The following is a 26,335-nucleotide window of genomic DNA, read 5'->3' as shown; positions in this document are numbered from 1 at the left end:
CCCAGGAGCATAAAAGGGATGTCCTCAGAAGACACATCATACATATCAAAGGCTTATGCCCTGCTTGTGCAACACCCTCGCCGATGCAATGGCGAAGGAGTGCTTGCGAATAAGCCCCATAGCATGTCACCACATCACACAGGGGACATTGCAGTGGTTAATCCTGCCTGGCAAGGCAGAAGTTAATCTGTGTATGATGTAAGAGTCTAGTATCCAATGATCTGTGTTACATCCTGTCTCTGTGAACTGAGAGGTAATTGGAGGAGCAGCCACCACCTGACCAAGGGGAGATAATAAAACCCCCTGGCCAAGAATATTCTGAAGAAGAGAGCAGTTAGCTGAGCAGTAGCTCAGAGGCAGAGACTGGAGTCTCTCCAGTACAGACTCTTCGGAGTCTGTACAGCTAGCATACCAGACCAGAGCAGGAAGAGCCTAGCCCCTGCCTGAAGTGGAGCTAATAGCTAGGTAGTGAGGAAAGGGGTATCATCCTACCTTCAAGGGTGATATCTGAAGATATCCAGGATAAAGCAGAAGCATCCTTGAAGGTAGGATGATACCCCTTTCCTCACTAACTCTTGCTTTTTGGCTTTCAGCATCGTGATCTATACCTTGATCTATAGGGGACCAGGAGCACATTGGCTACATAGTGGCTGTCTTCAGAGATTTACCCGGCTGCACATGAGACATCAAGAGAAATAGCTACTGCCCCGGTGTGTGTATTCCCTGCCACATGTGTGTCTTGCACCAGATACGGTACATGCCCTGCTACTGCAAGTCCTGTTAACAGCACCTGGACCTATAAGCAAAACCAGACGTGGTCACCAGGCCCAGCATCTGAAAGCTCGGTACACCCAGGATGGCACAAATATAGCGCTGGCACACAGGCAGCTCAGAGCGCCAGCACCAGGTGCTAGCAGTACTCCAAATCACACAACTTATTCCAGGACCAAGCACCTAATTGGATAGGTGAACCAGGCCGCATCGGAACAACCAATCAGGCTCATTAGAACAGCGGCACCAGTCAGCACATGGCACCTGCAATGGTCACCGAGATGAACTGCCAAACACCCCATTGCAGGGCCATACCCTTGTATGGTTATGTGTTCTGCTTTCTTTGTGTTCTTGTTCTCCCTTTTTTGCACGTAAAATGCATGTAACTTGTATCCTGTAACATATGTGTGTCTCCTAAATTCATGTAATGGTAACTGTAAGGCTACGTATCACACGATGTATGCCCCGCCCCTCTCCATAGGAAGATACAGCGCATGACGCTGTATCACGGGAAAAGATAGGACATGTCCTATCTTTTCCCGGGCTACGGAGCGGTACAGTGCCGCACATGTGCGGCACCGTACCACTCCCGTAGAGGGCCGTGAGCCCATAGAAGTGTATGGGGGACGTATATCGGCTGTATATACGTCCCCCATACGTGTGTGTGAATGTAGCCTAAGCCTGTTACCTAGGATAATATGTAAAAAACATTTCCCTTTGGGATCATTAAAGTGTATTGTATAACTTAAAAAAAAATGGATCAAAATACCATTTTCCCCAATCCCTTCCCAATAAGAAAGGGGTTAATAAAAGTTTATACCAAAATGGTCCCGCTGTGCCAGAGGCTATATCTAAAGGCTGCGGCTTAGTGATATATCCGGTGGGTATGCCCTCTTCATGCCCAATTGGCATGGAAATGGCGCAAGGAGGAAAATAATTGCAATTCCTGGCCATGGAGAATTGGGATTTTTTTCTTGGCTTGTACACCAGAAGCCTTGATAAATCCCCTCTCCTGGACAGAACATAGCTCTCGGGCTGGTAGCATTGTTGTATATGATACTAGGCAGCACCATGCTACAGCTCTGTAGAAGGAAAAAGGAATGAGGTATATGTGAGCAGTGAAAAATTAACAAAAAAAATGGTGTGACATGAAGGGGTTAACGTCCAGGAGATACATCCTTCAAATGGTCCATATTACAACTGATAGGAGATAAATATAAGGTGTATGACCAGCAATCACCATAGTGCTGGATTAATTAGAGCTTCCACGAGCCCTCCTTTTATCTTATCAATCCCATAAAATGACATAAACTTCCACAACACGTGCATGTTCCCTTAGAAAGCCAAGATCGAGACTGTAAGAGCTCGTGTGCAATTACATTTTGTTACGCAAGATTGTATCACAAGTTAAACGATTAAATCTACTGCTCGCCATTAATAAGTCACTAACAAATGATTCTATTCTTTACCACACAAGTTCAGTCTCCGTAGAGACTGTCAAAAATTGCCGGTGCCGGCTATATTTCAAGCCGTCACGGCGGGGTATTGGGAAAAGTTTTCAATTAGCAATAATCGCGCCTCGGATAAACCTCATTGGCTACGATACTGCCACTGCGCAAAGCTACCGAACTTACACAGCAGTGAGGAGCCGGCCGCACGGACTATGTACCTACATTATAGCGATTCCCATATTATTACTTTTAAGCTTGTTCTGCATCTACTTGCACCCGTGTAGCCTTCCGTTCTCTGGCCGCTACCAATACAGTCACCGTAACTAATATACAACATATAATAAACACACAATCACGCATGGCAGTGCATGATGGGTATTCCATGCAAATAAGGAGGCGAGCTCTTGACGTCACGCGCCCCTCTACCCAGGATGCACCTGCGGACACACAAGCGCGCGGAGCTGCCTCACAAGTGCCGGGCTGTAGTACTACATCACTTGTGTGTTATAAGAGCAGGTTGAAGCACGGTATCATAGAGACGCTCGGTTCTGTGTCCGGTTACCAGAGTGTCTGCTTCTACAATTACATTGCTGTGATGGAATGCCTGTAGACTGCTCACTAGAGCCACCTAGCGGCTAGCAAGAAAAAGCGCTGCTGCTGATTCCCTGGTGCTGTGTGGAGGCCGGTGCTGCACGTTTTCAATCACTGTTGTAGATGAAGAGTAGCAGGCGCCGTGACATAGCGCACACTTATTGTAGATGTAGAGTAGCAGGCGCCGTGACATAGCGCACACTTATTGTAGATGTAGAGTAGCAGGCGCCGTGACATAGCGCACACTTATTGTAGATGTAGGGTAGCATGCGCTGTGACATAGCGCACACTTATTGTAGATGTAGAGTAGCAGGCGCCGTGACATAGCGCACACTTATTGTAGATGTAGAGTAGCAGGCGCCGTGACATAGCGCACACTTATTGTAGATGTAGAGTAGCATGCGCTGTGACATAGCGCACTTATTGTAGATGTAGAGTAGCATGCGCCGTGACATAGCGCACACTTATTGTAGATGTAGAGTAGCAGGCGCCGTGACATAGCGCACACTTATTGTAGATGTAGAGTAGCAGGCGCCGTGACATAGCGCACACTTATTGTAGATGTAGAGTAGCAGGCGCCGTGACATAGCGCACACTTATTGTAGATGTAGAGTAGCAGGCGCCGTGACATAGCGCACACTTGATGTAGCGTAGCAGGCGCCGTGACATAGCGCACACTTATTGTAGATGTAGAGTAGCAGGCGCCGTGACATAGCGCACACTTATTGTAGATGTAGAGTAGCATGCGCCGTGACATAGCGCACACTTATTGTAGATGTAGAGTAGCAGGCGCCGTGACATAGCGCACACTTATTGTAGATGTAGAGTAGCAGGCGCCGTGACATAGCGCACACTTATTGTAGATGTAGAGTAGCATGCGCCGTGACATAGCGCACACTTATTGTAGATGTAGAGTAGCAGGCGCCGTGACATAGCGCACACTTATTGTAGATGTAGAGTAGCAGGCGCCGTGACATAGCGCACACTTATTGTAGATGTAGAGTAGCAGGCGCCGTGACATAGCGCACACTTATTGTAGATGTAGAGTAGCAGGCGCCGTGACATAGCGCACACTTATTGTAGATGTAGAGTAGCAGGCGCCGTGACATAGCGCACACTTATTGTAGATGTAGAGTAGCATGCGCCGTGACATAGCGCACACTTATTGTAGATGTAGAGTAGCAGGCGCCGTGACATAGCGCACACTTATTGTAGATGTAGAGTAGCAGGCGCCGTGACATAGCGCACACTTATTGTAGATGTAGAGTAGCAGGCGCCGTGACATAGCGCACACTTATTGTAGATGTAGAGTAGCAGGCGCCGTGACATAGCGCACACTTATTGTAGATGTAGAGTAGCAGGCGCCGTGACATAGCGCACACTTATTGTAGATGTAGAGTAGCAGGCGCCGTGACATAGCGCACACTTATTGTAGATGTAGAGTAGCAGGCGCCGTGACATAGCGCACACTTATTGTAGATGTAGAGTAGCATGCGCCGTGACATAGCGCACACTTATTGTAGATGTAGAGTAGCAGGCGCCGTGACATAGCGCACACTTATTGTAGATGTAGAGTAGCAGGCGCCGTGACATAGCGCACACTTATTGTAGATGTAGAGTAGCAGGCGCCGTGACATAGCGCACACTTATTGTAGATGTAGAGTAGCAGGCGCCGTGACATAGCGCACACTTATTGTAGATGTAGAGTAGCAGGCGCCGTGACATAGCGCACACTTATTGTAGATAGAAACAGATAATTAACATAAATAAACTTTATTTCAATCAATGTAGATGTTAAAAACCAAACATAATGCAGCATACATGAACGGACAACAATAAATTAAAATTGTGTGTATACCAAATAGCGGTAGTAACCAGCCAATACAAAACATACCACACTGTGTATCAGTAATAGGTGAGCAGTAAAACGAGACAATACCCGAGAGTAGATTATCTAGAAATGTGCATATGCGAAACCTGTCGGGGCATTGTCTGTGTGTGATCCTCTCCTTGGTATAGTATTACAGCCACCGGTTTACAGCTCTGTTATGCACATTTCTAGATAATCTACTCTCGGGTATTGTCTCGTTTTACTTCTCACCTATTACTGATACACAGTGTGGTATGTTTTGTATTGGCTGGTTACTACTATGTTTGGTTTTTAACATCTACACTGATTGAAATAAAGTTTATTTATGTTAATTATCTGTTTCTGTGTTCTTTTGAACCTTTTCCTTTTGGTATTATTCTATCTTACCCTATGGTATTTTGTTTACATGCCCATACCTAACGGGTTTTCTACTTTTGTGCACACTTATTGTAGATGTAGAGTAGCAGGCGCCATGACATAGCGCACACTTATTGTAGATGTAGAGTAGCATGCGCCGTGACATAGCGCACACTTATTGGGCCACTGCACAATAACTCAACCACCAGGCTGTACCTAGAGGTCTACGCCCAGGCTTCTCAGAATAGAAACTGGGACCATTATACAGGTGCATTGCTTGTTAAAGCAGAGCCATGGAGACAAATGTACAATGGAGATGTGACTGCGCTAAGGATTTTCCAAGGGCTAGAACACATCCCATCTACTTGTATGGGCTTACGCTCACAGCCGAGGCTTCCCCTGTCCCGTGCGTAAGCCCGCTTCCTGGGACGCAGAAGATGGTAGATAGTGGTCCCTATTGTCATCGGCGTGAAAGCAGCACTCACCTGCCGATAACACAGGCCACACACAACAGTACCATTGTTTACGTCCCGAGAAACTGCACTGGGCATGCCCAGTAAATAGCATTAGGTTCTATTAGTTCTACATTTATTCCATCAAAAATTATGGATGAAATGTGCCGTGCCATTTAGTCCTGCAAAACTGCCAAGCTGATCATGAAATAGAATCGGGCTCCTATTCTTGATGTGGTTCTGTGCCCGTAATTAGATAGATCCATGGATACTAGGTACATAGAAAATGGCAGCAATGGCCATTTTGCATCTTCCACGACCCATTTTTTTAAATCTGATGTGTCACTGTAAGCCCGAATTCACACGACCATATGGACCGTGTCACAACTGCAGCTCCGTACCACTCTATACACAGGGAAAAGATAGGACATGCTTATCTTTCCCTGTGTTAAGGGCCGTGTGACGGGTGTCTCTATGGAGAGGGGAGGGGTCACACAGCTATGGCACATAAGGGCATACGTTGATGTATATTCGGCCTAAGTGGTTAGAACTTTGGAAAGCTTTGACATATCCAGGTGATTTTGAGACTATTTTTTGTAACACATTGCACTTTTTGTCAGTTGAAAAATATGGGCGAAATAGAAAAGTTCTCGATTTTTGAAATTCTGTACGCCGTAATAGTACAGCACTGGTTGGGAAGGACCTGGAGTACTATAACTGCGCACGTCGGGAATGGTCTAAAGAGGTTTTACCAGGAAAAACAGTAAAGTTCTACTTCATTTCTGTTAAACCCTGAATGGGATACCGCAAGTATCGGCAGGAATAAGACCTGCTCTGAGTTTTGCAGCTCATGAATGTGTGTGAGCTCACAGAAATAAATTTGTCGGGGTGCTAACCATTGAATCAGTGAATAGGACACATAGATAAGGAGCCTGCATTTGCATTAAAGATGACCTGTAAGAGCGATTTGGGACACTAAACCACAAGCAGGTCCCTATAGGAGCAGTCACATGTGGCGCCTGCATAGCGTTTACAAATGCAACACAAGCATCTGGGGGAAGGCCTGGGACCAATGGCATGTGTTTCCATGGAAAAGCATGCAATTGGTGCCCAGCTCCGAGATCTCGCAGTGCTTTCATAATGGCAATGCAAGCGTCATATGTGACCATACCCTCAGACTTAGGACATATCGTCAATATCTGATAGCTGAGGGTCCAACAGTAAGTTTGGATGGTAGTATGTTAGGTTTAATTGATTAACCCCTTAATGCATGAGGACATTTCTGTACGTCCTAATGCCGTTAAGGATGTATTAAGAGAGCTCACAGGCTGAACCCTATTCATACGTGGTTGGTGTTGGCTGAACACTGTACACTGAAACACACGATCGGTAAACTAATTACATACTGCCGGTGCGTGGCCGACCCAAAGAATACAGTAGAGTTGTTATTTAGAGTGCATAGTGCAAGATGTAAAAACTGTGTCTACAACGCAATTGACACAAATGCGTTTTTACTACCATTTCTCAGGCTATAATGAGGTATAATCCCATGTAAAACTCTACAGTGGATTCCATAGGGACTTTTTGGAGCAAATTTTTATTTGGCCTTGGCACTTTCACACTGTTGTTGTTCTACTCATCTGTAATTTTCACTTGAGTATGAAAGGGAACCTGTCACCACAATTTTACAAATACAGCTAGTACAGGTTCCCACAGAGCCTTTCATCCACATAAATCAACGTTATGTATATGTAATATGTTATATTCCCTGGTATCAGTGGGGGGTATGTCCTGCTTGGACAGCCCCTGCCATCTACTCCTCCCCATGGTCCATGCCTTTTCTAAGTATTTACTGCTTCATGTCATGTGACCAGGATGATGTCATCTAAGGTCTTCTATGGAGCATGGGAAGAAGTAGAAGTAGAAGAGTGATTTAATGTTATAGATAAAATCATGTCATTAAAGGAACCATTTTCACACTTCAGTTTTTCTTTTCAGTGGTCAGTTTCAAACCTGTTTTGTTTGTGTTCACTGAAGACTTTGGATCAGTGTGAAAAGAAAGGTTCAGTAAGGAAGGTCCATAAGAAAGATCACTGAAACCAAGAAGAGAAAAACATTCTATGCGTGTCCATAAGCCAACATGAGAAATCACAGATGTGAAAAAAACAACAATATGCAGCCAACCTTAATTTGGGTAGATATGACAAGATATGTGTCTGTTTGGGGTAGTCATAGAACAGTGATGGCGAACCTATGACACGCGCGTCAGCACTGACACGCGTAGCCATTTTTGGTGACAGCGCCCGCGGTCCGCCCCCTCCCTGTGTAATGTGCTGCCCCTGCGTAATGTGCTGCCCCTGTGTTAATGTCCCTCCCCTGTCCCTGTGTTTCTGCCCCCTGCTTACCTGTCCGGCGCCGCGTTGGTCCGCCCACCGTCTGCAACTCCTCCAGGCTGCAGTGCGCGCTGCTCGTCACATGACTGAGGCGACCTGGGAGGAGCCGAGCCGCCATTATCGTCAGACCTGCCAGTAAACCTACAGGGAAGAAGACATCACTGCATATTGCAGAAAACCCCCACCGCTAATAACCGCGGTCAGTGCTTGCACCGATCGCGACTATTAACCCTCTCAACGCCGCCAGCAAAGTCGCCGGCGGCGTTTAAAAGACAGCGGCGCGCAGGCGCCGCCATCTTTTTTACGATCGCCGCGCCCCCGAATGTCATCGGGGGGCGGCGATCGGTTACCATGGTAGCCTCGGGTCTTCTTTTGACACGAGGCTACATGGCTTATTCAGGTTCGTTACAATGACCTGCAAAAATGCCATATATTGCAATACTGTAGTATTGCAGTATGTGGTAGGAGCGATCTGACCATCTAGAGCAGGGGTCAGGAACCTTTTTGGCTGAGAGAGCCATGGTCGCCACATATTTTAAAATGTTATTCCGTAAGAGCCGTACAATACGCACATGCCCCCCAGTAGATACAGGTGCCCATGCGATCTACATCTTGGATCACAGGCACAGCTGTGCCCATCTCAGCTACGCCCCTTTCCGAGTTCGCCCACCTCTCCACGTTTCTGCTCTCATCCCGGCTGGCCAGTGCACAAGCCCTGGCACTCGCAAAATTAAAGGGCCTGCTCGCCACCTTACCCACTTCCTGGGTTCCTATAAAGACCGGCAGCTCCCAGCATTCCCCGCCGGATCTTAGTGCTTCATGCCTATGAGGAAGCTTTCCACAGTGTTTCCTTCCCAAGTTGTGACCCCAGACCTGTTCCTTATTCTGGTCCTTCGCTGCCAGCCCTGACCTCTTGCTCCGTCCCCAACCTTGCATCGTTGCCGCCTGCCTTGACCGTCTGCCTGTTCATGACCACGAGACTGCCTAGTGATCCTGTACCTCATCCTTGGCTGCCACCATGGACAGGTCGCGCCCGTGGAACGACCTGGTAGTACCACGCTTCAGCAAGACCATCCTGATTTGCGGCGGGCTCTGGTGAAGACCGAGTGCCACTTGGATTCCGGTCCCAGGTATCTGCTTACATCATAGTCCACGGTGGTCCAGGGGGTTCACTACTCCAAATCCGGACACCCACCACATACCCCCCAGTATATAGGCAGCCACAGCACATGCCCCCCAGTATATAGGCAGCCACAGCACATGCCCCCCAGTATATAGTTAGCCACAGCACATGCCTCCCAGTATGTAGGTAGCGACAGCACAGGCCCCCAGTATATAGGTAGCGACAGCACATGCCACCCAGTATATAGGTAGCCACAGCACATGCCCCCCCAGTATATAGGTAGCCACAGCACATGCTCCCTAGTATATAGGTAGCCCCAGCACATACTTCCAGTAGATAGGTACCCCCAGCATATACTCCCAGTAGATAGGTAGCCCCAGCACATACTCCCAATAGATAGGTACCCCCAGCATATACTCCCAGTAGATAGGTAGCCCCAGTACATACCCCCAGTAGATAGGTAGCCACTTACCAGCGCTAGAGGCAGGATTAAGCGCTAGTATAGCGCGAAACGGACCGTCGCCCGTGGTTAGTCTCCCGCAGTCTAGTTCCCTCCCGCAACGATGTATTTTAAAGTCTTGGAATAAAGAATCTACTTTTATTGGTGAGTGCCAGCTCTTTTCTTTCTATACGAACTGTTTGCTATACCTGAATGGACTTTCTTTTGAGCTAGAGCACCACTTTCACTTTCTACACGGCTGATATACAATATTAGCATTCACATATGCTAAAATAATGATGGACTAATTTATGTGAAAGTTTTTCTTGAGTAGTGCCCCTCACCCTACCTCCTTCTTTTATAACTTACCAGCGCTCCCTGCAGCCAGCTCCTCATTGCTCCCATGCTCTTCTCTTTGACCCAGGCCTAGACGATGGCGGCGATGGCACCTGGGTCGTATAAAGAACGTAAGCAGCGGTAACATCGCTGCCTGTGTCCAGTGATCAGTCTAAGACACACAGCAGCCATCACTATTTATTAAAGATCTGTCTGAGAGCCAGATGCAGCCAACAAAAGAGCCATATATGGCTCCCGAGCCATAGGTTCCCTACCCCTGATCTAGAGTTAATGTATCCTAGATGGTCTAAAAAATAGTGAAAAAAAAAAGAAAAAAAAAGTTTAAAAAATTAAAAAAATTAATAAAATATTAAAAGTTCAAATCACCCCCCTTTCCCTAGAACGGATATAAAACATAATAAACAGTAAAAATCACAAACATATTAGGTATCGCCACGTCCCAAAATGCCCGATCTATCAAAATATAAAAACGGTTACTGGTGGCGGTGACCTCCGAGGCGGGAAATGGCGCCCAAATGTCCGAAATGCGACTTTTACACCTTTTTACATAACATAAAAAATTAAATAAAAAATGATCAAAATGTCGCACAGACCTCAAAATGAAAAAGTTATTAGCGTCAGAAGATGGCAAAATTTTTTTTTCTTTTTTGTACACATTCGTTTAATTTTTGAAAATGTATTAAAACACAATAATACCTATATAAATTTGGTATCACCGCGATCGCACCGGACCAAAGAATAAAGTAGAGGTGTTATTTGGAGCGTAGAGTGAAAGTCGTAAAAACTGAGCCCACAAGAACGTGACACACGTGCGTTTTTTTTTTCAATTTTTCCACATTTGGAATTTTTTTTCAGCTTCGCAGTACACGGCATGTTAAAATAAATAACATTACGGGAAAGTAAAATTTGTTACGCACAAAATAAGCCCTCACACAGGTCTGTACACGTAAAAATGAAAAAGTAATGGATTTTTGAAGTTGGAGAGCGAGAAATGAGCCGAAAAACCCTGCGTCCTTAAGGGGTTAATAAGGGGAGGCCGCTGCTGGACATGCTATTAATAAGGGGAGGCCACTGCTGGACATGTTATTACAAAATTAGGGTTTTTTCTAAAGGTGACACATCACCCGAGTTATGCTCGGTTTTTTGGCGAATTTTGACACACCAAGCTCAAAAGGTTGCCCATCACTGTAATAGAATAATGACAAAGTCTGGACCACCTGTGGCATTGCATGTATTTTTTATTATTTATTACTTTCTGATCTTCCAATTTTTTATCCTATTTTTGTTGTAGCTAACAATAGGGCCCTTCAGTTTCAGCTAACCACAAGCTCAGCCTGTGATAATAATATCTAATATTTTATGGGTAACTGCAAAATGTTATTTTATCATGTACAATATTGCTAAATATTGACATAAATAACACGGTGTGTGATTTACATTGTTACACATTTCCTTCTCAGGTATAGGGAAACAGATTGGAACGGCACCGCGCAGAAGTCGGGTGCAGGCCTTCAGAGCGGGTCTGACGTGGCTCGCTAGATGCAATGAGAGAATAGGATGAAGCAGCACTCCAATATGTAGTGAAGAAGAAAAAAGTTTATTCCACCATTGATGCTATTTCCTTCTCATTTATAAGCGTGTATATATTATTGGGATTGTACTAAATAAGATCACTTAAGATTGTGGTTCTATATACTTAAAGGGGTTTTTCCACGAATCAAAGTTAGGCCCTATCCACAGCATAGGGCCTAACTTGCTCATAGGTGGGGGCCTCAGTGATGACTGCCGTGCATGACCATTCTGCTCCATTGAGACGTATGGAGCAGAAAGGCCATGCACGGTCGTCTGCCTCATTACTCTCCGGGAGCGACAAGGGGTCCGAATGAGGTAAGTGGGACCCCATCGGACCCCTCGTTTTTTGTGATCTGTGGGGTCTCATCACTGAGACCCCCACAATCAGCAAGTTAGGCACTATCCTGTGGATTTGTGGAAACCCCCTTTAAGTATCATCTTTTGTGCGGTTATTAGCACTTTTAATAAATTGTGTTGTTACTAGAAGTTAGTGCACAGCTTCTCTTTCTATTACAAAGAATAATAGTGGGAGATTGGAGAAGTAAGGATCAGTTTCCGACCTGAAGAAGCACAGGACAGAGAAACTCCGCTCTACTCCGGTGATTTATTTTCTTGGTGGTTTGGTGTGTCAAACTTTGGCTCACAGCTTTGCAATCCATTATTATTGGCCGAGGAAATAATTCTAATCATCTTATGGATGCACTTTATTAAGGGGATATGTTTGATGAAATGTTTCATTATTGTTGACCACTTGAACATGGAGATGGAAATAAAGATTAGAGAGGTTTCATGTTTCAGTGATATGAAAGAGATTTTCTCCAGTCTGCCACATTCTCCTAATCAGGACACAGTGTCAGAGAAGTGCACTTTCCATACATGGGAAGGATTTGCTGCTGATCTCACACTGCCAAGCATTAAACACAATGAACAACACTCCCTATTGAATGCATTGTGCATGACATAATTATTCAGTGGAAAGGCTGGATCCCAGCGGTTATCTGGAGTAACAAGATTTCACATTCTATTACAGCAAGTGCTTAGCAGAATGAAAGCTGTAATGTTTGTACATTAGTAATAATATCAATAGATCCTAAGCATGCGTTCACATTGCATCATGTTTTTTGTTGCGTTTTTGCTACATTTCCAAGGCATGTGATCACAAATCAAGCCTTTGGAGTTTGTCAAAAACGCAATGCATCGTGTGAACTCAGCCTGAAGAAGTGTTAGGTGTAACATAGCATCCATCTGGGACATGAGTAATTGCATATTGCTCCTCCTTTAATTAATATTAGATTTTAAGTCAAGTTAAAAAATTTTCCCCCACTACTTTACAATTTTATTCAGTTTTATTGATGTTTTAGCTCCTAAAACTCAGTGATGCTCAGTGCAAAATTCCTGAATGTGGGCAGACTCTCTGAGCAGACACATAATGATCCCTCTAGTGCTGTGAGATGCTCTGTGCTGACAATGTGCATAGATTATCAGGGTACAGGTTTATCCTGAGACTTCTTAAAAAAACAAAAGGTGGCCGGGAGGGGGCTGCTTAAAAAAATAAAGATATACTTCCGTGCACGCCAAGTAAACAAAAATGGCCACGGAAGCAGTGCTGGGCTCCAGCACTGCTCCCGCATAATTATAATTGAGGATCCAGGCAAAAAAAAATTTTGCCCCAGAGGAGAGCACAGAGGGGAGAGCACAGGGGGGAAGAGTTATACAGCTAGGCAGTGAGGGGGTTAACTGTATGTGGTGTGCAGGTGATTTATGGTGTGAAGGGTCACTGTAGGCAACTTATTTCCTTTCTCTGTGAAGGAGAATGAGGAGATCAGATACTGATACTGGGAGTTCAGTGGGAAAGCCTGTTTCCTGCAAGTCTATACTAACTGATCAATCACAGCAATCGCTTCATTGGGGGAGGGGGGAGGGGAAGCTTCTATTTCTCCCCTGACATGTTGATGAGTGCCTTGGTTCTCAGAAACCAAAGAAGACATGATGTTCCACAGCGTTATGGTGTCTTTATGCACTGGTTTAAGGGGTTAAGAAGCTTGTCTTTGTGGGAATACCATGTTACTATGTCTGAGCGGTTATAGGCCCCTGCTATGCCTCCTTCCTTTGTAGTTACAACCATGTACAAGCAGTCCCCGGGATACCTACAAGATAGGGTCCATAGGTTTGTTCTTAAGTTGAATTTGTATGTAAGTCGAAACTGTATATTTTATAATTGAGGATCCAGGCAAAAAAAATTTTGCCCCAGTGACAACCGGAGTTTCAAAATTTTTTGCTGTAATGAAACCAAGGATTATCTATAATGCTTCATTGCAGACACTTTAAATCTGATTATTGCAATCTAGGATTTTAGTAAAGCTTCCAGAGAGCTTCACCAGAGGTCACAGGGGGCAGAGGGGTCCGTCTTTAACTAGGAGTCGTCTGTAAATCGGGTGTCCACCTGTACATGACTATTACTTTGAAAGTGCCGTGGTCAGTGAATGAACCATGGACCATCCTGTATCCCCGACTGATGACACTGCTGGATATAGGACTCCTTACATTATAGCGACCTATGATGTAAGGATTTCCTGCTAATTCACTAAACAGCAGTGCAGACACTGTAATCATGGTTACAGTATTGGCGCTACAGTTCAGTGAAGAAAGAACAGATGTAAAAGGATCTGTCCACGTCAAGCACTATTTCTCTGGACAACAGCCAGATTCCATGGTGCCCACTGTATTAGTACTACAAGTGGAAGAGAAGACTCGCCATACACAGCATCCAGCATACCATCAGCAATCTTTTTTGCTTTATACATGCATGCAGTGACTGATATCCCCAAAAATAAAAGCTATTGGAAATCCCTGCACACACATTGGGTTAGCTGGCCATTGAATTATTGGAATACAGTGGTAATTGCAGTGTAGTATATGGTATTATGAAAATTACATTAACACATTGCGAAAACTGATTCATCATTTTCAGCAGATCCCAGTGTGGAAATTTGTTGATTTCTAATTTGTACAGGCAGAATTTACACAAACGTATGCCGCCAGATGACCCCTCCCTTCTCCATAGAGATGTGCAGCGTACAGGCCATGCACACCGGGAAAAATAGGACATCTATTTCTATCCTATTCCTATTCCAGTGTACGGAGCGGAAGGGTGTCGCACGTGTGTGGAACCTTATCGCTCACACCTCCATTACCATCTATGGGGGGACGTATTTAAGGCTTGCAGCGTACATATGTTCCCATGAATGCGGAGTGTACACAATTTACTGTGAATTACTGTAGGGAAATCTGGGATTAGACTTGGATACTGTAGTAAACATACGTATTGGATTTGCACCTTGTAAACTTCCTAAGAAGATTTGCTTTATTGGAAGAGTAAACTCCAGAGCTAATAGAGACCGTACACTTATATGTTCACTGTCTCCACATCTATTGTTATAGGAAACTTGTCTCCTCCTTTAGTTCCCCTCAGGGGCCATCATTGTCTTTATCCATATTTTCTTGTCCCTCCATACTTTTCTTCTACTGGGGTGTCTGTCCGATTATACAAGCCCCCATTGTGCCACTGGTCCTCATTCCCGCGCTGTCAGCACATTCAATTGCCGGATAAATCAGTGTCCTGCACCTGTACACCGAGGTTATTCATAGAGCCGGGAACTTCCTGTTTGACGCGCAAAGAACTGTGGGAGTTGTAGTTTATCGCTGCCATTGGCTGTCACTCTTGGGGTGAGTGTAATGTAGGGAATATGTCGGGGAGGGGTTGTATTAACCTTTGGGAAGAAGTACAATGATATGTAGCACGGCTTTCCGAGCAGGTTATATACCCGGCGGTGTCATGGTGGAGCAAGCGCAGCTAGTGTAATGGCCGAAACTATGAGTGTCCTGCCGTTTAGTGCTTGTTGCTGCAGTATGTGAGCAAATTGTCAACATGTCTCTAGTACTGCCATAAGAATTTCCCCCAATTATATCACTATCAAGTGCAAAGTAGTCAGTAACCCAGCAGCATTATGCTTCAAAAGGGAAAATATTTAGGAAGGCGACATATATGGAGAAATATATGAAATGCCGGGCATGTGGCTCTTACACTAGCTTACACTACTAAAGAGCCAAACTAATGGAGACCACTAAACCGCTTGGGTTCCTAGATTTAGTTGGGTTTAGGATCTAAAATCTGTTTACCCCACTAGTTTTCAAGGATCTGGCACTTGAAGAGGGGAAAGCTGTGGGGCATCAGTTGACTTGCATCTGTGCCTCAAGTCCTCCCCCGTTGCACCTAGAGGACCTGTCACCCATTAAATCACGCACTTCCTAAAGTTAGCAGCTTCTACCGCTTCTCCATTTTGGCAGTATTAAACTGCTAGCTTTAGGGTGATGCCAAACATGGCGTTTTGAACCCGTTTTAAGCAGTCCGTTAAAAATGCATGCGTTTTTTTTTTTTTTAAATGCATCTGTTTTTGACAGGTTTTACCAATTATCTTGATTAAAGTGTAACCGTCATTTCAAAAAACTTTTGATATGTTGTAGGGCAGATGATTTTAAGCCCTTTTGCAATTGGATTAGTTACCCGAATCTTGCTCCTTCCTCCTGTATTCTGCAGACTTCTCTTAGATGGCAGTCACTGCTCAGAAAGCTGTTACTATGGACATTCCGTCTTCATAAAGAAGACTACAGAACAGGAGACACGCCCCCATCCCCCTGCACACAGCTGACCACCTCATAGCTCAGTGCTGCAGCAGTCATGTGCAGGGAGAAGCCCTCACTTTCCCTACACTTGTGTATAAACACATAATCCACACAGACAGAAACTGAAGCCCCCCATCACCTCACACAAGGAAATGGCAGGAGACAATCTCTAAGTCTTCATACTGTGCCCTAATGTGCTGTGCTGGAGTGTTACATAGACAGATAGATAGATAGGAGATAGATGGATAGATAGATAGATGTTAGATAGATCTATGAGGCATAGATAGATATGACTAGATAGATAGCTATGCTCTCATTGGTCAGCACCATGCACTTGTGATGAGGTGACAGGAGGCAGGCTCCGCCCCTCCATCTTGCTGATTGTAGGTATTTGGAGAGCTGGAAACCCTGGTTGCTATGGGCCAAAAGAGGTACTAAATGAGGACCGAGAGGATGTTTTGAGGAATGATTCCCTGGAGAATGTATTTTAGTTTTTTTTTTGTTCAGAATGATGGTTACACTTTAAAAGAGGTCAAAAACTGATGTGTTTTTAAAAACTGGATGCGTTTTTTGATGGACTGCTTAAAAACGGGTTCAAAACACCACGTGTGCTATCGCCCTTAGGCCCCTTTCACACCTGTGTCTTTTACGTGCGTGCTTTTGATGCACAGAACTTGTAATCAATGGTTTTTTTCAGACTTGCTTTATTTTTCATGGACTTTTAAATCTCAACATGCTCCCCTTTTGCGAGTCACGTGCGTGAAAAATGCACCATGCACCATATGCATATGGAGATGCATCAAAAACGCATTGCACTCTGAGACGCATGCAAGTCCAGTGCTTTTTTCACTGATCAATTGCCATAGAAAGATAGACCTGAACCCTTTGAAAATACAAAAAAAATTGTGCATGAAAAACTGAGGCAGGCCCCTTTCACACTTGCGTTGCAGATCGCGTCAGAGTTTGATCAGGGTGCGATCAGAGTTCAAATAGTTTTCAGTCAGAGATTGTTCAGTGTCTCAATTTTTCACGCATGTTTTTTGTTTCAGTGTTTTCAATGCATTTTTAATGCGTTTTTCATGTGCAGATAATGCGCATGAAAAAGACACAGGACTGAGGTCTATCTTTTCTATGGCAATTGATCAGTGAAAAACGCATTGCACTTGCATTGGACTTGTGCGTTTTTCACACGCGTAACTTGCAAAAGCCTACTGATTACAATGGGTCAGAGTGCAATTCAAGTTCACGCGCATAAAAGAGGCCACACTGAACAAACTCTGTCTGAAAACTGATTTAACTGATGAAAAATGGCAGTTTTTCACTGACCAAACCCTGATCGCACCCTGATCAGACTCTGACGTCATCTGCAACGCAAGTGTGAAAAAGACCTTATCAGAACCCTCCTATAAAGCTAGCAGACACTGCAGCGCCATACCCTCGGAACGCCAGACCAAGCTCACAACGGTCGGGTGTACTCATAAGGGGGCAGTCCGAGACGCAGCTTCTCCCCTGGACCGCCCCTCTCACTCTATAGGCCGGCGGTGACTGCCAAGTGTCATTCGGCAGTTACCGCCGCTAATCCTGCCCCCTCATGAATACGTCGGACCACTTACAGCGCGGCAGTGTTTACTGGTGTTATCGGAGGTTTCCGATAGCGCTAGCAATGTAAGGGTGAAGACACACGTGGCGTTTTTAGGCCGTTTTTGGGCCGTTTTTAGTGCGTTTTCACATTGTTAAAAACGCATGCGTTTTTGACCAGTTTGAATTAAGATAATTGGTCAAACCTGTCAAAAACGCATGTGTTTTTTACGATGTGAAAACGCACTAACTAAAACGGCCTAAAAACGCCACGTGTGTCTTCACCCTAAGGCTGCATTCACACTACAGTATGGGGGACGTATATACGGCCGACATACGTCACCCATACACTTCTATGGGCTCGCGGCGCCCTACGGGAGCGGTACGGTGCCGCACGCGTGCGGCACCGTACCGCTCCGTAGCCCGGGAAAAGATAGGACATGTCCTATCTTTTCCCGTATTACGGCGCCGTGGCCATACATCGCTATGGAGAGGGGCGGGGGTGAGCTGCGCTCACCTCCTCCTCCTCCTCCTCCTTCTCCTCCTTCTCTCCCCGCGCTGCCATGTGCCCGCCGTGCTATCCACTCAATCCACTCAATCTTTAACCGTTGATTGAGTGGATAGCACACATACACATTCATTTCTATGGGCTCATACTCACTGCCCTGGTTTCTACAGCTGACTGCCTGAGCTGCAAAACTCTGGTTTTGGTGTGTTTTTAATTGTTTTATAAATGGCCAAACATTTTAAAATGTATGCTTTTTTTTGCTTGTTTACCCAGTGTTTGGCTAGTTTGAATCCGTTTTTCTTCATTCCTGGATATGTCAGCAGCTCTGAAAATGTTAACACAGCTGCTTACACTACCAGTAATGAAGAAAAACTGATTCAAACCAGCTAAACACATTGTAACATGCAAAAATGCATGCCTTTTAAATCGCGTTTAAAAATGCACCTTGTGACCGCACCCAGAGGGAGTTGTATTGGTGCCTGTGTTTGCGGCTTGGGGAATATTTTCAACTGTCATCATCGTGCAAAATTACCTTACATGCCGATATATTGGCCACACACAACAGACAATATGTCAGCACCTCTTACGGTGTACACCATGCTTGTACCATATGGTTCTATGGCTTTATATTGTGTACATATGGACATTTCTAGGTTTGAGAAAAAATATTTAATCATCTTTCTTCTTGCCCACTGGCTTTAACAGGCGCTTTGCTTCTTTTACAGACGTCTGGTCTCTGGATCTATATGTGATACTAAGTAATGTGGATCAATGTTTGGAAACGCTGTCCTGTACTTCGATGGCACAATATTGATTTCATCAGGCATAGCTCCCACCTTAGCATGTCAGAGTACATCCCAGCTTGTCCACCTCCAAAACCCGAGGAAGTTCAGAAGCTCCAGGACTTTTTACTGCGTTCTCAGCGACTGTTTGTCATGACTGGTGCTGGGATCTCTACAGAATCAGGAATTCCTGATTATCGCTCTGAGGGGGTAGGACTTTATGCAAGGACTGAGCGGAGACCCATTCAACATGCAGAGTTTGTCAGGAGTCAGGCAGCACGCAAGCGGTACTGGGCTCGCAACTTTGTAGGGTGGCCGCAGTTTTCTTCCCATCAGCCTAATCCTACACACCTGGCTCTGGCTAACTGGGAGAACACTGGAAAATTGCACTGGCTAGTGACGCAAAATGTGGATGCGCTTCATGCTAAGGCCAGACAGCGGCGGATGACTGAGCTGCATGGCTGTACTCATCGGTAGGTGTTCTGGTTTTTATACTTTTACCAATATTCATATATCATACTCTTTGGATTAACCATCTTATGCAAACCCAACTCCCGATTTTACTGTCAATTTTCTGATTAATCCTTTATTAAAATGCTATGCTATACTGTCTTTAATATTATGAATTTTACATCCTTTAGGGTGATTTGTCTTGGTTGTCACACAGTGATAAAGAGATCTGAACTTCAAGAAAAGTTTCTGGCACTGAATCCGTCTTGGAATGAGCAGGCATATGGTGTGGCACCAGATGGCGACGTCTTCCTTACAGATGAGCAAGTATCACATTTCCGTGTACCATCTTGTGATAAGTGTGGAGGTATCTTAAAACCACAAGTGACTTTCTTTGGTGACACAGTAAGCCGTGAAGTGGTGTACTCTCTTTATGAGCGTTTAAGTGAAGCTGATGCATTACTCATTGTTGGATCCTCACTTCAGGTGAGTACATTTTAAGGTGCCTTTGCATTAGAGATTCGCTACAGCTAAAAATCACAATTAATCATCAATTACCTGAATGGTCTAAGAGATGCAATGTGAAACCATGTCCAGATGCAGCCTAATAATTTGCAGTGTATAGTGAGTATCTGACAAGTGCATGCTGTTTCCGCTTCTATAAGAGCTTCCTCACGCATAATATTGATCTTTGTTCCGGAAATAGTGGTCCAGCACCTGTCATTGTTCACTTGTAGTGGCAATTAATTAGTAAATAAATAAATACATATTTATACATTTATTTTAGATTATTTTATTTTAGATCACTAGTAACAAGCAGCATGCTAAAATGTTAACAATGTTTTCCTGTTTTCTTACATGATCACTACTTTTTCTATTTGCAACAAACTTCTGTTTTTCTCTCTAAAATTTCCCCAGAATTCTCTCTAGCAAGATGGACATCACCTCACTTGGGTATTAAATCAAATATAAGCTTAATGTTGTGAGCAGGGGCCAAAAATAGGGAGGGCACGTACCCCAGGGCACCCAGCACTTTGCAGAAGGCAGCGGCCTCCACCAGAACCTGAAGCATCCAGACAACTCCAGCTGTAAATGGCCATTTTGTGTTCCCTTTATTCCCACTAAAACCACTTACTATTGACTACTGTGGGGCAGGACTGTAAATTGTCTACTTTGAGGGCATTGTAACAAAATTTGAAGTGTGATCATTGTTACTAGATTAGCTACTGTGGGGGCACTGTGACTACATTGGCTTTTGTAGGGGCCCTTTGACTATTTTGGCTACTGCAGGGGCACAGTGACTATTTTTGCTACTGTTGGATCCCTGTGACTATATTGGCTACTTTGGGGAGCAAAAGAACACTGTTAAGTTTGTGATAAGACGGTAGAGTAGATGATGATGAAGTGAGGAATGTAAAAATTTTAGGCCACAGTATGGCCTCCATCACCAGCCACCTCTCAGCATATGTCGTGGGTGCTGACCTAGTGATGTAACTGTCCACATATAGACAGTTACATTATTCAGGAGACACCCTGAACATTAGCAGCAGCAAATCACAGGCTGCTACCAATGTTTAATTCTCCCGCTATCAGGAACTAAACCAGGGCACTTATAAGGTATAAGAATGTAGTAAGGATATGTTGTAGCCCTCTGTGGCAACAATAAATTGGGAAACCTCCGTCCTTATAACAAAGAGAATAAATGAGAATGCATCAATGCAGCCATAAACAAACATAAGAAACGTATGTGCATGCTATTTGGGGGTTTTGGCATCCCTGTAGGGACCCCCACTTCATTATTTTTTTTTATCCAAGGGACCTTGACCAACCTTAAACTGTGCCCTTGTTATGAGGGGTGAGTCACAGAAGACCCCACTACAGGCAACTTCTTGGCTCAATCCTGACCTGTGCAAACTAGGAAAACAGAAGGCAAACACAGTGATGTATCACATGTCTTATTATTTATGTTTTCAAGGTTTTATTCTTATCTGTTTTCTCTGGATATTTTCCTTTTGTGAGTCAAAATCTTTCCGCAATGGGTGTAGTTGCTCTTCTTTTGGGTCTGCTCCTAAAGTGCTGTAGATGGTCAATCATATATTGATAGTCCACTGCCAAAGCCAGTGACTAGGTGCAGTGATTACCTGACTATGAATACAACATTGATTATGGGGACTGGCAGGGCTGTGGAGTCAGTGAAAGTTTGTGTGGAGTTGGAGTTGTGATAAAATGTACCGACTACAGCTCCACAAATAAATTATATAATTTCCTTTTACTGAAGACCCCATAGCAGGCTAAAAATACTTGTAGACCCCCAGAGCAAACAAATACTGATACTGTAGACCCCCAGAGAAGATAATAATACTGAAGACCGCATAGCAGATAATACTGGAGAGCCTTAGTGCATAAAATAAATAATACTGGAGACCCCCAGAGCAGACAATAAAACTGGAGACCAGCTAAGCAGACAAAAAAACTTAATAAATCCTCCCCTTTCCTGGCTGCTCTTCTGCTCCCTGCATCACACTGCAGCTTCTTCTCACCTCTATGTGCCACTCTGTGTCCAGCGCTGGTTCTATGGGTCAGCATCAGGAGCAGAGTGGTGCCAGGTGCAGGAGAAAGCAGTAGAGTAAGTACTTATCACTTCTGAGTCCTCCAGCACCAATGATCTGCCATGATTATGGAAGTGCTCACTAGACTCTGCCTGTATACAGGGTACGGACACATATGGCCTGTCGGCGCAGGTTGTGCAACCCTCTAATAGGCTTTTAGTGGAGATGAATGTGTGCTGCACATTATGTACATGCTCAGTAATGAAGCTCCCCTGCCATAGATTAGAGGAATGCACTGGGAAGGAATGCCTGCATTTATCTCAGCACTGTTAGTGTTTCCAGGAAAGCAGGACTGTGGAGTAACGTCAGTGACCATTTTGCTGTGGAGTCGAAGTTATGGAAATTGAGGAGTCTGAGTCGGAAGTATGGCCTACAACTCCACAGCCCTGGGTACTGGGCTGTCTTTAAGGGGTTAATACTAGACCAGACAGATATATTTTTGCGTTTATGCACTGTATATAATTGAAAATATAATATATAATGTAATTTATAAAAACTCTTTTTTTGGGTGTGTCATAATGTATACAGTAAACTTTGCTTTGGCTAGCTATAGAGTGATAAAATACAATGACCTGTAACACTCAAATAGGAAGAAAGCAAGGCTATACAAACAAGAGGTTAATGTATTTGAGATTTATGGACAATGACACAGAGTGCATCCACCTGCTGTTAGGTTTAAGAGCTTTCCTTTTATAGGAAGTTAATTGATAACTAGAATGTTGCTCAGACCTTGTTGAATTGAGATTTTTAGCCGATGATGAGACTAGAGATGGGTTATGTAAATTGTGAGTGTCTACCTTCAAATATACAGGTCTTCAGGAAATGCTTCATAATTTAATATAGTATTAAATATATTATAATATTAAAAATATTAAATTTAAACATAATTTAACCTTTCCCACTTATATCTAACATTTGTTTTTTTGTTTTTTTTTTCAGGTCTACTCTGGGTACCGGTTTGCACTCAAAGCCCAAGAGAAGTGCATTCCTATTGCTATTCTTAACATTGGAGCTACTAGAGCCGATCACCTTTCCATCGTTAAAGTTAACGCTCGCTGTGGAGATGTCCTACCAAAACTAATGGCTGTGGACCAAGAGCAGCAAGAAATCGGGGTCTGAATATTGTCAGGAAACCCCAAAGTGAATCTCCAACTTTTACTATCATGTTCATTTAGTTAAAACGGAACCTGTCACCACATTTTCACATATACAGCTAGTGACAGGTTCCTATAGGACCCCAGTAACTAACTGGGATCCTGACCAGGGTGACGTCATCTAAGGTCCTATACCCTTCACCTTTGCAAAATGTACCACAAGTATGTACCTTTTCACATGCAATCACTGAATGCCTCCATGGCTCTGTCAAAATAAGGGGAGGGGATTAATTTGTATCCTGGGAGAGGAGAAGAGTCAAACCCAGGAGAGAAAAATGGCTGTAATTAAGGTACCCTGCTTTACTGGCAGTTAATTTTTGAGAGGACTTATAATGCTTTACCGGCAGGCATTGCTGTTTTGGGGATAAAATTCTGATTACAGCTTTATAATTCTTTAAAGGAAACATACCATGAGGAATCTACCATCAGAAGTAGATCTGATGGTAGATTCTTCCATTTATGCCTCTGCCCTAATTTAATAATCCTGGAACCTAACGTTACTTGTTAAAAACTTTATTTAGGTAATATGTAAATTAACTGCATAGACTACTGGGGTGTCTACTGGCCTGGCCAGGGACTTGGGAGCTAAGGGTACTCCAGTCATTAAGAGACAATATGAAGGCTTAACCAAAGAAGAGTCCGAAACACATCTACAAGCTTTTTGTTGCTATTGGATGTTTCAACCTGACCAAGTAAAGTTTCAAGTTTTATATTCAATATGCCTTGTGCTGGATCGTTCCCTATTGATTCTTTTACCTAACTTCTTATTTTCAATGGTGGGCAACTTATGAGCCTAGAACTGTCATACACATACCCCTTGCGGGGGGAATTCACAGAGTTTGGTATGTTACATAGCCAGCTTCTGTATCAATCAAAAAGAGAGAAAATCAATGTGATTTTTAAAGTTGTTTTTATCTGGTATAAATGTGAGTGTCTGACTATTAAACAGATTTTTAAAATTTGTGCAGCATAATAAGTAAAACCGAATTTGATTTTCTCCTTCCTACTGCCCCAGTAGTGGCAACTTCCAAAATGGCTGCAAGTATTGACGTAGCCGCCCTGTACTCCTCGATTCCCCTCAAAAAGTGGTTAGAAGTGGTACAACGTTTTCTGTCTACGAGAAGAGTACAATGTAGAGCCTAAAACCAGCTGGTCCTGGACCTCCTGAGTTTTTCTTTTACACATACCTACTTTCTTTATTACCAAAAGGTTTACCACCAGCTCAGGGGCACGGCAATGCGAAGCCCACATATGCCAATTTGCTCCTAGGCTGGGGGAGGCCACACAAGTGTTTGGGGACAGACAACAGATTTATATAGGGAAGATTGACCTTTTATGAGGTTTATAGATGACATCTTTGCATTATGGCTTGGGACAAAAGAAAAGTTTAAACATTTTTGGAACAACTGAACAAAAACTCAATAGGCCTGCATTTTACGTATGAGATTCAAGAATTCTCTTTACCCTTCCTAGATGCCCCCATTACGAAATCAGCAACTGGTACCCAGAAACCATGATATATCGAAAAACAACAGCAATACATTTCCTGTTAAGATGAGAGAGTCAACATCCATACCCACTCACAAAGGGAATACCAAAGGGGCAATAACTCAGGGTAAGGAGGAACTGCAGCTCCAAGAATGAATTTCTTGCCCAGGCAGACATAATGAGGCAAGGTTCAGAGATAGGGGGGTACCTTGATGTAATTTTAAGAGGAGCTTTTCAGAGCTGTTCCCAGAGACAGGAGACCTACTTAAGGGGGGGGGGGGGGCTCAAAGTAAGAAAACTCAGATGAGAAGACATTAAGAATTCTATATTACCACATTTAATAATGGGTGCAGACAAAGCAAGTAAAGTAATTGAAAAGTGCAGGACCATCCAGATGGATGAAGACTTAAAGGATGTGGTTGGACTATTAGAAATAGGCTAGGCATAGCCTGCCCTTATCTATTGACGGGGAAAACCTTCAAGTGAAATGTGGCAAAACCTACGGGATTACATCAACTGTAAAATTATGGGGGTAATCTACAAGGCCACATCTAAATGTGGCTTGGAGTATATTGGAAAGACTTTCAGAGAACTGCAACGTTGTGTGGGTGAACACTTGGGAGGTATCTCAAACAAGAGAGATAAGCTACTGGCCAAGCTTGTTGAGATATATCAAGCCGTAGAGCCCTCTGTGATTCAGTTCATGGGGATTTACAAAATCCATTATCCAGAGAGCGGTGGTGACTGGGACAAGACAAGAAAACACAGAAAAATTTGATTTTCACCTTGGATACACAGAGCCCTACAGGACCCGTTTGTTATTGCATATTTTGTTATTGCATATTTTTTAGTTTTCAAACTAATTAAGTAGTAGCACTAGTACATCAGTGTTCTGTATATGAACTGATTCTAGTTCCCAAAGAGGGACAGACTATTAACGAGAAAATATGGACAATATGGTAATGCGCCTCTGCACCACACTGAATATACATACCTGACTGATATGAAACCGCGGTGCATATAAATGGTGCTGTAGTCTGTTTCCGACGTCTCCTAGGAGACTCGTCATAAAGCAGGGCATCCAGCTGTGTACGAAACAAGTGACACCCTTGAGCATCATTTGACACAGCTGGGAGGTACTAACTAGGAAGGAGTTGCACCTAACCCAATGTATTTTTTCCTCTTTTTTTTTTTTTTAGTGACTTCAGAACAAACAAAAAAGGCACAATAGCATCCATGCTGGTAGGAGTGCTTCCCCAAACTCTCCTCCATCATTGTGGAGTGGAAGTGATGATTCGCAATTCTGCGATTCCCATTGAAAGGACAATAATGTTTCACAATTATTTTTTAATTATGTTTCACAATTATGAAACATGTTAGGGGGCACAAAAAATTGACAGGGACAGATGTGGGTGGTGCCCCTGTAAGGTGGACTAGGGGCAGAAAAGGGAATGCTGCCCGACCCTCCACAAAATATCGCAGAGAGCTTCTAACCCAACATGATTTCACATGAGCCATGGTAAGATTATTTCATCTACTTTCAATGAGCACATGTAAAGCTTTGGAAGATAGCAGGGTAGAAAGAGTTACATTTGTCTGCAATTTCCCGTTATGAGCTACACTGTGGGACATTTGCTCATGGTGGGATTCCAACAGCATAAAAAAAACGTAGGGAGAAATCCAAAAAGGAATCCAGCATCCAGGCAA

At 43.9% G+C, this 26,335-nt stretch overlaps 1 protein-coding gene and 1 non-coding gene across 5 annotated transcripts; one reads left to right on the top strand and one right to left on the bottom strand.

Moving 5' to 3' along the window:
- Positions 1-2,253: 2,253 nt before the first annotated feature.
- Positions 2,254-2,394, bottom strand: LOC140087505 (U4 spliceosomal RNA). Its single transcript, XR_011850008.1, has one exon. It is a non-coding gene; the product is annotated as a U4 spliceosomal RNA (small nuclear RNA).
- Positions 2,395-14,953: 12,559 nt separating this feature from the next.
- SIRT4 (sirtuin 4) lies at positions 14,954-23,857 on the top strand. Of its 4 annotated transcripts, none has more exons than XM_072146316.1 (4): positions 14,954-15,102; positions 18,871-19,400; positions 19,569-19,863; positions 22,926-23,857. In XM_072146316.1, exons 2-4 carry the CDS (start codon positions 18,907-18,909, stop codon positions 23,103-23,105), a joined length of 969 nt encoding a protein of 322 aa, XP_072002417.1. In that variant the 5' UTR covers positions 14,954-15,102; positions 18,871-18,906; the 3' UTR covers positions 23,106-23,857. The 4 variants fall into 4 exon arrangements, with proteins under 4 accessions (XP_072002417.1, XP_072002435.1, XP_072002426.1 ...); XM_072146334.1 differs by lacking the exon at positions 14,954-15,102 and adding an exon at positions 15,133-15,191; XM_072146325.1 differs by lacking the exon at positions 14,954-15,102 and adding an exon at positions 15,163-15,234.
- Positions 23,858-26,335: the final 2,478 nt, after the last annotated feature.

Source organism: Engystomops pustulosus, chromosome 1 (assembly GCF_040894005.1).
Source record: "Engystomops pustulosus chromosome 1, aEngPut4.maternal, whole genome shotgun sequence".
Lineage (NCBI taxonomy): Eukaryota > Metazoa > Chordata > Amphibia > Anura > Leptodactylidae > Engystomops > Engystomops pustulosus.
This window is presented reverse-complemented; position numbering and strand designations above follow the sequence as displayed.